We start from the raw sequence: 14899 nt of genomic DNA on the forward strand, positions 1-14899 counted from the left end.
TCCGCAGAGGGATTCCAGGGGTCAGGTGGCGCACCCGAAATTCCACTGGTGCGAACTTTTTCTTTGTGGTTTTGTGTGTGTGTGCAGAATTATAGGGTAAGGGGAGGTGCAGGAGACAGGCCAGGAAACCACCGGCCAGTGCATTTAACATCTGGTGTGGGGGAACTCTTGGAAGTCAGTTCAGAGGATGTGGTGGGAAAACACCTGGCAGAGCAAGCGGGCTTCCATACGGGAAGCTGGGATCTGGGATCGTGGAGGCCATGCGGAACGAATCTGCTTACTGCGCCCAGCTCAGCCTGCCCGCACCCCGGGTCTGCGTGGCCAGGACCCATGGGCTCCCCACTCCGACCCTTGAAACCCATCAGATCTAGGGCTGAAGAGAGTGAGGACCAGATTGGGAGGCTCAGAGAGGGAAGGGGCCGGAGACCGGAGAACGCCTTAGCTCTGGAAGAGGGCTTTGGAGAGGGGAACATCCCTCTTGGAAGGGGCCCAGCTGCGCCCCCCCGGCCTCCTGACAGCCTCCACAGGCTGCGGAGGTGGGTTTCAGGGGCCTCCAACGGAGTCTGGAAGAACAGGGTGTAAACCCCGAGGCCAGGTGAAGGCAGACGTGGCCCAGCATCCTGGGATGAACAGCAGTGAACCTACAGAGAAGAGCACTTCGTGCAGATAGGACTGAAAAAAAGCATGTGTGAGCAGAGCCAAGCTGGAGGCCAGGGAGCTGTGGGCCCCTGGGGGAGGGAGAGGATGTGGGGATGAGCAGGTGAGGTTTATCCCCGCCACCCCTCCGCACAACAGCAGCTGGAGGAAGACAGGAAGCTACCCACTGGGTGACCAGCGCAGCCCGAGATGCCATCTCTCTCGCCCGGCGGAAGCCCTTTCAAGGAGAGCATGCGGACGTTTGTAAGGTCCCGATTAGGTCCCAGTTTAAGCCCTGTGCAAAGAAGAGGACAGATGAGTCTTTTCTCTTGAAGACAGCCTCAAGGTTAAGCATCCCATATGAGGATGTGGTTTCTGAATCCCATTGGTCCTGGAGACTGGGTGTCCTGCCCTCCCTGCCCCACCACAGCTCACCTTCTATCTGGTGCCTGAGCCCTGCCTCTGGCTTTGGACAGGACGGAAGTTGAACCTTCTTATAGAAAGGGCTGCCAGGGTTCTCAGGTGGGGTCCATGGCCTCATTGGGTTACTGTTTCTACCTGTTCACTCCTAGGGTTCTTTGTGCTGAAACTGAAGTCTTCATTAAGTTCACTGCTGGGAAAGGATGAGAGCATGCAGACCTCTCCAGGCTACCAGACAGCAGCAACCTTTCGCAGCTAGTGGTTGGAGGAGGCCCAGGGCGGGGCCCGTGCCCCAGCACACCTAACACCTGGTGCCGCCTCTCATGCTGGTCTTGGCCAGTGCCATGCACGCCAGTGAGGTAGCGGGGATGTTCAGGGATTGCTTCCTCTGAGCTACTCTGTGGGGGGAGGGGGTCAGCTAAGTTTGCAAAGTAAGCAGAGGTGGTCCTCAAGCACCTGTTTTTGCATTTGGAATAGACATTTTAGATCTTTTTAAAGATGACTGGCAGAAGATCTTATGGAGAACATGGGATTAGAGCCGATCTTGCAGCATGGGTTGATTGCTCCTAGTGGAGGTGGGAGGAGGGCACCCCAGATGGAGGACTGGGGTGCGTGCAGACACATGGGCATGTACTCATGAGGTGAGCTCAGAGGACGCTGAGTGCCCAGTCTGTCCATCTGTTACACCTATTTTATGCGTTTCTGTAGAAAATTTATGAGGAAAAATCTTGGGGATTTGGGCCATGTTATGAGAGTTCTCAAATATCAGAACTAAGACTAAAGACTACCCTGTGGGCACTGATATGCTGAGCTAATGTGTGCTGAGCACCTACTATGTGCTCCTGCGCTGTTCTAAGCATTTAACACCTCTTATCTCATTTAAAGTTACCACCATTCCAGGCGACAGACAATTTTTTTTCAATGTCCATTTTACAGGTGGGGAAATTGAGGCTCAGAGAGAGTAAGTAATCAGGGAGGATCACTAAAGGCTTGAGAAGGGGGCAGATGGGAGGGAGGAACTGGTGTATTCCTTCATGAACCTTTGGAGCCATGAGTTCATTCAGCATACTTCAGACCCATCACTGTACACACACAATTTCACTGAATCCTTGTGACAGTTCAATGAAATGGACATTTTCTTAATTTCATTCAGGAAAACATCAAGGCTTGAAACTGGGTTAGTAAATTGTCAAATGCTGCCTTCTAGGATGGGTCATTGAGTGTGACTCTATACCCAGTCCTACCCCATTCTGAAGCCAGGTTCTTCACTCCCAGTGCTCGAATGCTGGTGTCCTTTCTTCTTCTTTTTCTTTGTTTTGTATATTTGGATATACTGTTATCTGTGACTACACAGGTCTCATAATGCCCTTTCCTCCTTCTCCTGCTAGAAGGGGTTCAGTTTTCTCTTGGATCCAAGGGAGCTGGTAATTGCCCAGGCCAGTGGCATGTTCCGTGAATGGGTGATTGTGGTCCTTTGGTTTGCTATCCTCTGGTTCACCCTGTGGTTCTCGTTGGCATTTCTGCTTCCTGACCTCAAGACTTTCTGTGTGAAGATGCAGCCTCCTGGCTCCACGGTGCCCTGCAGTCTGTGTCTTGGCCCAGAGCTCCGGAGCTGGAAGGAACAAGCTTGCATATATTATGCTCTGTGTTTGCTGTGTCAAACCATGATGTCACCAGATGCACTTGAGGAAACGGAGTTAGATGCTGGGATGGGAGGCTGAGGCAGCATCCTTGGGCAGCTGCTATTGGAGAAGAGCCTCCGGGGAGGCTGAGATGCAGAGTGAACCCCTTGTATGGGCATTTTGAGTGAGGGGTTGACATTGTCAAGTTGGAAAGGGAACATCCAGGCCAGGAGAGGGGGAGGAAGTGGGGAACTGAGCAGGTTGTCGGAGGGACAGAGTCCCAGTTGGAGCCTGAGCTCTATCTTTCAGCACCTAACTTCTCAATTCCAGATGCTCTCTTTGGGGAATTCTCTTGCTTTTTACTCTTGGCTCGGGCAGTTCACGCTTAATGAGAGCCAGAGGGGTCCTCTCACCATGAGAAGGACCAGCGTGACATGGAGATGAAGTGGGTAGGAAAGTACAGGCTTGGTCAGGGAAGCTGCTGCTGGGGACCCGTGATGTCAGTAGATGCCTGCGCTCACGGTGTTGGATCTACGAGGGTAGCACCTGCGGGCAGAAACACATCTGAACTTTAGCCTGACTCTCTGAACTTCTTGTGTCAGGAAACGTGAGCTGGAAATCGCCCCAGAACAGACAGTCCTCCGCTGATCCTCTCTCTTCACCGCTTCCAGAAACAGCAGGGTGTCTTGTTTATTTATTCATCTTGGTGGGAACACGGTGTCTTGCCGTCCTAGACCGCTACCTCTGGCCTAAGGGCGCACACGTGCCCTGGGGCGGAGCCTTGGTGTTTGCTGAGTTCCGGCAGATGCAGACCTGGCTCAGGGCGCTTTGCTCGGAAGTCTGAGCTGCCAGAGACGGAGGGGTAGGATGTGGGTCTCGGAACTGTCCTGGTTCAGTGTGATCCTGGTTCCTGGGGCCAGTCTTGGAGCCAGGACATAAATAAGTTTGCTCTTCGGAAATTCCTGGCTCCTTTCCCGTTCTCCCTCATCTTTCTTTTCTTTTTACTGCTCCCTCAGCTTCCCTTCTTCCTCCCTCTTTGTAATGTTTTTCTTGCTAAAGTCTCTAGCAGTGCCTTGGAGGTGCTTTTTAGTTCATTCGCTCATTCATCAAATAGTTAATGAGTACCTACTGTGTATTGGGCTCTGGGCTAGACCCTGTCTACAAAGTCAGTAACACACGGTATTGCCCTTTTGATTTGAGCATCTGCTAGCACCTTTCAGAGCCCCTTTGCAAAGCCATCAAACTCCGAAAAAGACGTGGGGTGGGGAAGCCCCATTTCCCAGAGAAGAGCCATGGGATGGGATACGGGCCAGCCTGCAGAAACACCGGGGGCTTAAACAAACAGACCTGGGTCAGCCTCACCACGGGGCAGCGACAGCAGCAGACAATGCTGGTGTTCCTTCAGACTGGAATCCTTTTCCTTGTCATTGTTACCTCTATGTGGTTAGTAACTGGGGACTAATTTAAAAATCTAGACCTCCAAGAGAAATTCTGCAGAGTTCTTCTGCTGGCTCTCTAGCCTTTGAAGTATCTTCTCTTGGAAAATCCTTGGCATGGACCCAGGAGGTCCTCTTGTGTTCCTAGTCCGTAAATCATCCGGGGATTGCTCTGCAAGAGCAGTCATTGGGACAGCGCAGCCATGCTTTGCTCTTCTGTCCAGGTGGTGGGCTGGCTGGGTTGGCTGCAGACCATGGCAAAGGGTCTGTAGCCAGCTTGGGGGCACATTTACCTGGTCATGCTCTTATGTGTTACCACATAAGAGGGGAAGTTAGTTCCACTCACCCTGCGACACATAGGTGCCACCAGTGGGGCCAGCAGAAGGGACAGGTCTGTGATGGCAGGCGGACATTCCCACCACCAGCAGCGGCAGGGGTCCTGCCCTCTCGGCGGTCTCAAAGATTCAGAGCTGACCTATCTTGCCTCCTGCCGCTTCAGTAAGCCCACAGTTGGAGCTCCAGGAATGTTATTCTTTTCCATTTAAAGACATTCCATTTCATGTGTAGTTAAATGTGTGCTATTGCATTAGTGTTTTCTTCTGAGCATTTTTGGCAGCCTGAGACCCCAGGGTCCGGCTCGTGCAAAGAAAACACACACTTCTCAGAGATCCTCCCTTCCTCTCCCTGTTCCCTCTCTCCGCCTTTCCTGCCAAGAATCTCCCTCTTCCTTTGCACACAGTTGCTCTCAGGACTCACCTTGGAGTGCAAGAGACCAGAGGCTGAGACCCTCTGTTCTTCTGTGGGATGTTGGGGTCTTGGATTTCTGCCTTCTGGTGCCTCCCTTATCTCCAGAAGTCTTCCCTTCTGCTCAGGTGGAGCTCAGGTGGTGATGACCAAGGGTGGTGGGAGTTGGTTCCATTGGAAGAGAGTCTCTCTGTCCTTACAGATGTGGTTGGGTCCACCAAGTATTGTTGCCAATCCAGAAAGTAGCGCCTCTCTCTGGAGTGGGCATTACACAGGAAGAGGGGGCTGTCGTGACTGAAGGATGGCTGGGTGGCACTCTCTGACCAGATTAAAGTCTAGAGTCTGGAGGGTCACTTCTAACAGCTGGGTGATCTCGGGCAAATTACTCAATCACTTTGAACTTCAGCTTCCTCGTCAGTAGCACTTGGGTAGCAATGCGCTGTGTTTAAGAGAGCTGTGAAGATGAGTATTAATTAATAGGGGCACAAGGGACACCGATAAGCTGAAAGAGACAGGCAAAGGGTGAGACAGAGTTGATGGAGGAAAGATCTGAGCTGTCTTAGCAAAGCGCCTAGGAATCAGTTAGGAACTGGGTGTTACAATGGACCAGGAAAGAAGGGAAGGCAGCGTTAGGAAGACCCGCCAGGGCTCAGCTAAGAGACCTCAGGGCCAGCCCTTAGGGGTGTTGGGAGTCCCTTAAGGTGACAGCCTTCGGGGGAGGATGATCTCAGAGCTGCACGCTTGCTGGGCCTACTAGGACAGTAATTAGCCAAAGCACCAAGGTGGTCGATGAATTTCTCTCAAGGCGTTTTGAGTCTGACTGAGGGAGCAGGCTGGCTTTGGGGGACTGACTTTACTGTCGACACACGGCAGAGTTGGGATCGCCATTATTTATAACTGCCAGCCCTGGGTAATCTGGTTTTTCTCTGTTGATCAATAGCAGTCTTTCGTAGGTGGCTGTCTCTGCCTTTGATGTCTTTATTCCCTTGTCTGACAAACCTCCTCCCGCAAACTATTCTGGACATGAAGGAGGAGGAGGTTGGACATTGCGGAGGCAGGCTGGGATAGGCTGCTGTGATCCCCCCACCCCCCGACCCTGAGTCAGTGTTGCCTGCCCCCCGTACCCCGTGCAACCTCATTTTGTTTCAGAAGAATATTGCCACTCTACTCCGAGTTTCTTTCCAAGCCACTCTTTTGTTCTCAGGGTAGATTGAGCTCTTAGTTAAAATCAAAATCTTGCAGAAAAGAAGGAAATGTGCTGTAGTTAAATGTCTATTATGTTTCAGATATTTCCTATTATCTCTATTACCGCAAATTTTAAAATCGGTCCTCTTGACAACTCTGCTGAGTAGATATCAAATGTTTCCATCCTTCAGATAAGGACCCAGAGCCTGAGGGGGGATAAGGCACGGTTAGTAGCAGGGTCAGGACTCAAATACAGGTGTCTCTCCCCCCCAAGTCCTCACTCTTTCAACGACACCATTTTTCCAGGGTTTATGCTTCCTCTTCATCCCTGGTCGGCAGGGATAAGTCGTCCATGGCTGCCAAACCCTCATTTTCCTAGAGCATAGAGGTGAAGCTGACAGTGGTCACCTGTGTCTCTGGCCACGTCTATGACCAGTGGGTCTCTGCAGGTCACAGAAGTACCTTCATCCTCCCAGGATGAAGCAGCACGGGAGAGCAGATTCAGGACCAGGGGGTAACCACGGCCTGCCCGCCGACCTCTCAGGGCCCTGAGGTCTTCTGCACAGAGGTAGCTGGTAGCCTCCTTGATTTAATTATTCTGCTGTAGGTCAGGCTTGCTCCAGGCCTAGAAGACCTCCCAGAAGTGAATTCCACATGTGCGGAATGAGTACCTTGGGCCTTGGTGCAGAGGGAAATGTGGAGCAGTAGCTGAAACGTAGAAATCCTTGTTCTGTGTTCGCTGATGGACCAGCTGTCCTGCCGGAACAGGCAGCCTTACAGGTGGCTTCCTCTGGTGGAACCCATTGGTGACTCTCCCAGAAAAAAGAGTTAGGGAACAGATAGGTCAGAAGGGGCAAGGAACCCTCTCCATTTCGCAAGGACGCTCCCCACTGTGTACCAGCCCTGTGCTCTCTCCAGCAGCCCCCTCTGGGCTGGAGACTGCGAGGTCTTCCCACGGCCTGGGCTGTGTATCCCCCTCTCTCCTCCTCCCCTGCCAGTGTCCCAGCGTCTGAGACTTGTGACCCAGACTCTGCTGGGCCGGCCAGCCAGGCAGTAAAAGGAGATTGATGCCCTCGCCTCCTAGGAAAATCCATCACTTTTTGGCGTGCGGGTCAGATGGCTTCACCAGAGGCAGCTGGGAGCAGCACGGTATGAAGTATAAAAATAAACACAGAAAGAGGCCTAAATAGATGTGTGGACATCAGAAATGGAAGTGGCTCGCTCCTGCCACTCCCCAGGGCCTGAACAGCACCCTTTCCTCCCACAGTCTCTCCCACCCACACCCTCCTCCCCAGGGCCTCCTGGGTGAGTGGGTAGGGCTCCTGCCCTTTCCCTTGGGAAGATGCTGCATTGGAGTCCTGGGATGAACAGAGGAACAGAAGTTGGGCAGGAGGAGAGGAAGGGGGAAGACGGAGGGCTGAGCTTCTGTGGTCTTGGGGACCATAAAGCAGGGGAGGGCAGAGGAAAGGCAGCCTTGGGTAATGGCAAGAACACAGGCTCAGGACCCAGAACAAGAACAGAGAGCCCTTCTTTGGCCAGGCTTTAGCTCTGCAAAATTTGGAAAGTTACCCCTCTGCCTCCATGTTCTTATCTGTGAAAGGGGTACAGGAACACCTACCTCCCAGTTTGTAGTATTGAGCAAATAGTAGGATTGGGCACAAATTAATCCCTTTGACCTACTCTTCCCTACTTCGGTTCAGGGGAAGAAGCTGCTCGAGAGGGGTGTTGGAGGCTGGGATCTTGTTGGTACATGGGGTTCTCCACATGGAAGTGATTTGTTTTATGCGTTTGGCCCCAGTCCAGCCCCTCTGTGCCGAAGCTCCCCAGTTACCATGTGGAGTTCTTATCCCCATGGCCGGGAGGAAGTTCGCTCCTGGAGGAGGATTTATGGTGGGATGGAGTCTGTTTTTATTTTCCTTTCCTTCTGCTGCCCCGTCTCAGATCTCACCACCCCATCCGTGGACGAAGCTCAGGTATTGGTCTCCAAATGCTTCTCCCTGCAGACAACTAGAGTGAGCCAAGGCTATTTTATTCGAGCCACTGGGTGTTTCCATTTGTAGATTTTGGAAGACGCTTTGGTCTGTGGGAGGCTTCTGCTTCGTGCTCGTAGGGAATAGACGTGTTTCCAGCATCATGGTCCCTGGCCCCCTGCTGTGTTCAAGGCCCACCACTGTCAAAGCTCGGACCTTCTGAAGCTGGGGCTTTGCAGCTGCCCTGCAGGCTCTTAACTCCTGGGGTGTGGCAGGAGGGTCGAGAAGAGGACCCCCACATGCATGCTGCTGCCATGTGACTTGCCTGAATCTGTTGGTGCCTGTGATTCTTGCTGCTAAGGGAGGGAGCAGGAGATGGAGGATTCTGAGATGTGACCAGGCCCAGCAGCTGGAAAATGGAGCCCCACTCTCCAAAGGGGTCCTGCCTTCTCATTCTGGACTCACTGTGGCTGAGAGTGAGACGCTCTGCGGGGAGCCGGTGAGGTCACCCAGTCCGGAGTTGGACTTAGGGACTCAGGAACGTATATACTGTAGCTTTGTCTTTGTAAAGGAGTGTCCAGAACATAAGAAACCAAGAGAGACATCATCTCCATTGTGAGGATGAGTGGTTGAGGCTCTAAATGGGGGCTTGATTCAGCTTAGGCCATGCAGGTACGTCCAGGATTGCAGGCCTCCTCCTGGTCTTCGAGTGGTGATGCATGACTAGTATATTTGTGGGCGCGGGTGGGACTTGTTGAGGGCAAGCTGTTAAGGTGAACATCGGTCATCAGCTGGCTAGTTCCTTGCCCCACCAATGTCATCCTGTTCCAGCGGTTCTTAGAGAGGGGTACCAGACCCTAAGTATCGACATCACCTGGGAAATCATTAGAAAGGCCAGTTCTGAGGCTCCAGGCTAGACCTCCTGAACAGGAACCTCTGCGAGAAGGGTCCAGGGATCGGTGTTCATAAGCCCTCTGGGTGATTCTGATGCAGCTGGGGTTTGTCCTATTGCAATGCATTGGGAGGCGGGGGTGGGGAGGGCTGGGACCAAAGGGGCCTCTTCCTCAAGCGGCCTGGCCACTCTAGCCTGTCCTGATGTCCCATATTCTAGTCCCATCTCAGCCACCAGTTGGAGATCCTGACTTGGCCCTTGATTTTCCCTCCTTGTGAAATATCAGTAATGACAAAAACACCAAAACACACACCGTGTCAGAGGACTTACAGGCTTACAAACCTTTACATACAGTAACTCATGGAGCAGGTAAGTGGAACTTGTACTGTCCTCCTACATCCATTGTACAGATGAAGAAACGGAAGCTCAAGATGTTTTGTGAGGTATGCCAGCCCCCAGTGGGGGAGGACCCAGGTCCTGAGCCAGTGGCCTTGACTTCCCATTCCTGACCAGTCCCAGCCTGTCAGAGGCACAGGCATGGCCTTGTAAAGCTGCCAGCCCACCGCCAGCCCCATCTCCACTCTGAGGCTGAATCAGCCTGCTCACCTTGCAGGAAGCCGTGTGCCTTCGGTAGTCACCTGGGAATGATTACACAGCGAGGAGCAGATAGCCTCCCTGGAGAGGTCTGGGCCTTGCATTTTCTCTCAGTGGGAGACCCTTAGCCTTCCCCTTTAAGACTAACAAATTCCATTCCCCAGAGGCTGGGAAATAGCAGCAGAGGATGTGAAAAGGGAACGGATTTTCAGTTCTCTTGTAAAGCCCGGGGCGCGTGGAGCTTTCTGGCAGCCCTGTGGCCTGGAAGCCTGCAGGTGTGTCTCTCTGGGAGAAGAGAATAATGGTTGGCAAATGCTTCCTCCCCCTGATCCTGGCCAGCAGGTCACCTGGGATATGGTGGGACTCCCAAAAACTCTGATAGGAAAGAAAATATTGTAAAATATGTACGTAGTCTGTTAAGAAAGGAACCCCCAAGCCAACCAGAACACTCACCAAGGCCCTGCAGCCACAACCCTCTGATCCTGTCTTACGCCCCCTCGCTCACAGGGACAGTCTGCCATGGCCCTCCGTGTTCAGCTTTCATTTTTGACAAGGTCATTTGAGAAAAGCTTCTTTCTGGCTCCGTGAGACCCTTCATAATGTTAATACAGGTATTTAATGGGCTTCTGCCTGTTGAACGATGAATGGAAAGGTTGGTGAGTAATCTCCAGCTCGCTCCTTTCATCCCCAGCCCACTCCTTGTACAATTCCTTCAAAACATTCTTTCCAAATAGATGGGAGGGCTGAGGTCACATCTTTGCTTTCTCGCAGCAGACAGACTTTAATTAGGTTGCTAAATTAGCCAAGGCCAGGCAGCCCTTCTCTTTGTACAGACCCTGGTTCTGGACTTGATTTTGTAATTTCATTGGTTTTTCTCTCCTTCAGAGGAGAAGGATTTGTCGAGTAGAGGCTTCCCCCCAGGGTAATTGTAACCACCACTCAGTAATCTCTATCACGAACCACATGTTGTGCTAGGAACATTATAGCTGTTATGTTAGAACAAGAGCCAGTGTGGTGTGTCCTTGTGTGTGTGTGTGTGTGTGTGTGTGTGTGTGTGTTTATGTGTGTTGCACTGGGCGAAACTCTTCATATGAATTACCTCATTTAATCTTCACAAGAATTTAGTGAGTAAGATATTGATTGGTGTTAATCCCATTTTACAGATGACAAAATGAGGCTCTGGGGTGAAATAACTTTCCCAAGCTCAAAAACTAGCAGGGAGGTGGGACAGGGTTCAAACCTGATTCTTGAATTCCCAGTGCAGTCTGTGGACCCACAGCACACAGACATTACCTGAGAGTGTATGAGAGGTGCAGATTCTCCAGCCCACCGAATGGGGATCTGCACGAGGTCCAGGGGGTTCCTGGGCACAGAAACTATTGACACTGTGTAGGTGTACGCTCTCCAGCAACTATAGCTAATTATGCCCGAGTCCTGCATGTTAATGAGTGCCGACTCTGTTTTCCAGCTGAAAAGGAGTGGCAGCGGTGACAGCTGTGGTGAAGAGAGGTTCAGGGCTAGTCAGAGGCAGAGCTGAGACTTGATTCTGAGTGGGACACCCAAACCACCATGCGATGCCCACTTTCCTGCCCAAGATCAGGTTCTAGAGCTCACCTGTCTCTTCCATGGACTTGGATGCAGAACTCTACAGAGGACAGGAGTCCAGGACTGACTTGGCTGCTCTCCTCTCTGTCCCCCTCTGCAGATGTGCAGCACATTAAAAGGAGGGACATCGTGTTGAAGCGAGAGCTGGGTGAGGGAGCCTTCGGAAAGGTCTTCCTGGCCGAGTGCTACAACCTCAGCCCCACCAAGGACAAGATGCTCGTGGCTGTGAAGGTAATTCTCAGAGGCACGTGGGCCCCAGGAAGGAAGACGGGTGGCTGGGGCCAGGGAGCAGGAAGGAGAGACTCACTCCATTCTGGAAGATGGTATAAACTAACCTGCTCAAATGCAGTCCGGGGCCCTCACTCCAAGGTCAATGAAGTCTCCTCCGGACCGAAATCCTCTTCCTTTGGCTTTGGAGGTTGAGAGCCGTGGTACCTAAGGGGGCTGTGCCCGCGGTGTGGCTTGAGGGACACATTATGCCTGTGGCGGACTCTGGTTTTATTCTGGGGGCCCTGGGCTCACCCCTGTCCCCAGCTGGCCCTCCTCCCTCCTCAGGGACTTTGCAGGATGCGTTGTTCGTGCTGGGAAGTCATTTGACCATTTCTCGTGAGCACAGTTACGTGAGGGGTGGGTCACTCCAGGAGGCCCTGGGAGCCATATATCCCTGGGAATAGAAGGAGATGGGCAGGGTACTCAGGTACAGAGCACGTGGAAACCAGAGAGGGAGGCCGGAGGACATTCTTAGATCCCCTCTGTGGGATCCGGCTTCAGACCCCAAGGGGCAGCGTGCCCGGGGGCTTCTGCCTCCTGGCCGCTGCTTAGATGACTCGTTAACCACGGGGCTTCTGTGCTGCTGACCAGCTGTGCAGGTCCGCAGCTGGAGCCGGACTGCCTGCGGCGGTAGAGAAGCGCCTTGCTGCTGCCAGTTACCCTCCCCACCCTTCCTCCGGCACGGGAGCAGCTGTCAGTCCAGGCTGGACAAATCTTTGAACACAATTGGCACAAACAATAGTCCACTAGCCTCGCTGAGGCACCCACAGGTCTGGGGAGCCCTGCTCGGGAACGTGGAGTGGCCTCTGTGGGTGTGGGTGCAGCGAGCAGGCCCCTGAGGTCGGCGTGAATTCTGCACGGAGTTCTGGGCTGGGAGCAGGAGATGCCCTCCCTGGGAGGGCTCTCATCTGGGCCTCAAAAGGTCCCATCCTTAGCTCTGAGGGCTCTGATCCAAACTGCCTCATGGGGGGCAGTTCTGTATTTCTGTGACTTTGGGGTCTCTGTGTTCACAGCCTTGTGTGTCTGCAGAGGGTCAGTGCCCTTCGTGGATGCAGGCAGTGCTGTGCGGGCCACAGGCGGAGGGTAGGAACCAGAGAGCTGGCGGGGGGCCCAGCCATCACTGATTAGCTGTGTGACCTAGTGCAAGACACGTAACCTCTTTGGGGCTCACTTTCCTTATCTGTATAATAAGAAATATAGTAGCTCTCCCTTAAAATTTTGGTGATTAAATTATATAACACAAAAAATGTTTATTATACTGCTTGGGACACAGTAAATGCTTAGTAAAGAGTCGTTGCTCTTTTTTATTAACATCATTATTCTTGATGTTGCTATTACCCAATGAACTTAGGTATGACATGTGACTTGCCAACTTTGCCTTGACCAGCTAGAACAGGGCTGCCAAACTTCTTCTCTAAAGGCCAGAGTAAAAGTTTTAGGTTTTGAGGACCACCCACTCTTCCTTACAGCTACTCAACTCTGCCTGTGTAGTGGGAAAGCAGCCTAAACCGTATGTAAACAAATGAGGGTGGTGGCTGTCTTCCAAAAAAAAAAATATATATATACTTTTTTACAAAAGTAGGGGTTGCCTGTTGACCTCTGCTCTAGAAAATAAATAAGGAACTAGAGTGGTGTCCCTTAAAAAGCTAATGATTCTTACTGCTGGATGTCCTGTGAATAAACTTACTCAAGTGTGTCTCCATAGACATGGAGTGGACAGACAAGCGAGTGGTCTTCAAGCAGCTTGGACCAGGGATGTGGCGAGGCCTCTAATTCTGCCCTGAAACTTTTAATTTATAGAATAACACTAATCCACCGGGTGCTCCAGCATCCGTCTGGGGACTGGTGAATGAACTGAACATTTTTGCGCTTGGAGCAGGAAATGAATTTGATCGTCTAAACCCTGGGAAATGCTTCCCATTGAGTGGTCTGGCGTTAAGCAGTAGTACCCAGGCTGGGTAATGCAGAAAATATGTCTCTTTTTTCATCCTTTTAAGAGGGTGTCCTCCCCTCCTTGGGTCTGGGAACCATGAGGAGTTGAGTGCTCTGGGAGTCTACCCCACTTGCCGCCCAGGGGAGTCGCCCAGCGACCAGACCCTGGAGAAGAGGCTCATCCCCTCGGAGGACAGCCAAGAAATGGCGCTTCCTGCTTCTCATCCTCTTTAGATTTTACTGCCTTTTTACAGGCTCCATACTCTTAAGTTTGTTTTCAGGTTGATGCAGGGTAATTGTGGATTTCCAGAGAGCACATCCCAGTATAACCCAAACTTAAGTTTTCCCACAATGGTGGTTTTAAAGCAATTGGCAAGCTTTGTTTTGCCCAGCAGTTGCTATGGTAGGAGCAAAGCACAGAAATCCCAGCCTCTGCTCTGAAGAGACTTGCAATCTGTGGGGGAGATAAGAGAATACCCAGGGAAGAAACACAGAGCCCGGCAAGACAGCGCACTTTGTAGCTATGCGTCATGTAAGAGTTACATTAAAATCACGTGATTCATGATATTTTTAAATAGGTGGTGCTACTTTTAAATAGTTATGTGACAAACAATAGATTTACCCACAAGATCTCAAAAGAGTCTTCTCTGAAAGCCAAATAGCTGATGAGAGTATGAGGAAAGTGTCCAACCTAATTAGTCATCAGAAAAATGCAAATTGAATCATATGAGATACCACTGTATACCAAGCAGAATGGCTAAATAGCAATGACAAAACCAAGTGCTGTCAAGGATACGGAGCAATCGCAACTATATACTAGGGTGGAAGTGCAAAGTGGTTTAATTGTTTTGAAAACCTGTTTAGTATTTTAGAACATGAGCATCTGTGTGAGCCAGCCCTTGCCTCCTAGGCCTAGACCGATCGATCAGTCGACCTATCTATCTATCTGTCTACCTATTTACAAAGAGATATGTTCGAGAATGTTCATAAGCATTCCTTATAACAGCCAAAAGCTGGACCCCAATGTCCATCAGTAGCAGCAGGGATAAGTAAAGGTTATATATTCAATTCAGTGGGAAGCTTTTCAACAAGGAAAACAAATGAACTACAGCTACATGCAAAAACTTGGAAGAATCTCAAAAATACAATGTTGAATGAAAAATATATATGCATAGATATGTATGATTCCATTTATTTAAATTTCAAAAAAATAAAACTAAGCTCTAGTGTTTCAGGATTCATATTTAGGAAGTAAAATCTATTTTCAAAAGGCAAGGACATGAATTTCATGAGTCTAAAGTGATTACCTTTGGGGTGTGGGGGCATTTTTGGGGAATTGGTAAAATTTTTTACTTGCATTGAAAATGTACTAGTGTTAGCTTTGTGATAAATCAATGTGTTATAAAAGATTTTTCTTTCAAGGATTTATCATATTCTTTAAAATATGCTTAATTTACTTATTGTTGTAAGTATTTATTGAGCACTTCCTATGTTCCTGGCATGTATGATGTACTGGGGATGGAGGCGTGAAGGAGACACATGGACCCATGTAGCTCACGTCGGAGAGTCATAGACTATTAGAGCCTACATTTA

At 50.8% G+C, this 14899-nt stretch overlaps 1 protein-coding gene across 7 annotated transcripts in view; it reads left to right on the forward strand.

Moving 5' to 3' along the window:
* Window positions 1-14899, forward strand: part of NTRK3 (neurotrophic receptor tyrosine kinase 3) — a 342122-nt gene that overhangs the window by 268404 nt on the left and 58819 nt on the right. For all 7 annotated transcript variants that reach the window (XM_032469115.1, XM_032469111.1, XM_032469113.1 and 4 more), the window contains one exon: window positions 11205-11335. In XM_032469115.1, the coding sequence (XP_032325006.1) occupies window positions 11205-11335 (131 nt within the window). The remainder of the gene's footprint in view (window positions 1-11204; window positions 11336-14899) is intronic.

This window comes from Camelus ferus, chromosome 27 (genome assembly GCF_009834535.1).
Source record: "Camelus ferus isolate YT-003-E chromosome 27, BCGSAC_Cfer_1.0, whole genome shotgun sequence".
Classification (NCBI taxonomy): domain Eukaryota; kingdom Metazoa; phylum Chordata; class Mammalia; order Artiodactyla; family Camelidae; genus Camelus; species Camelus ferus.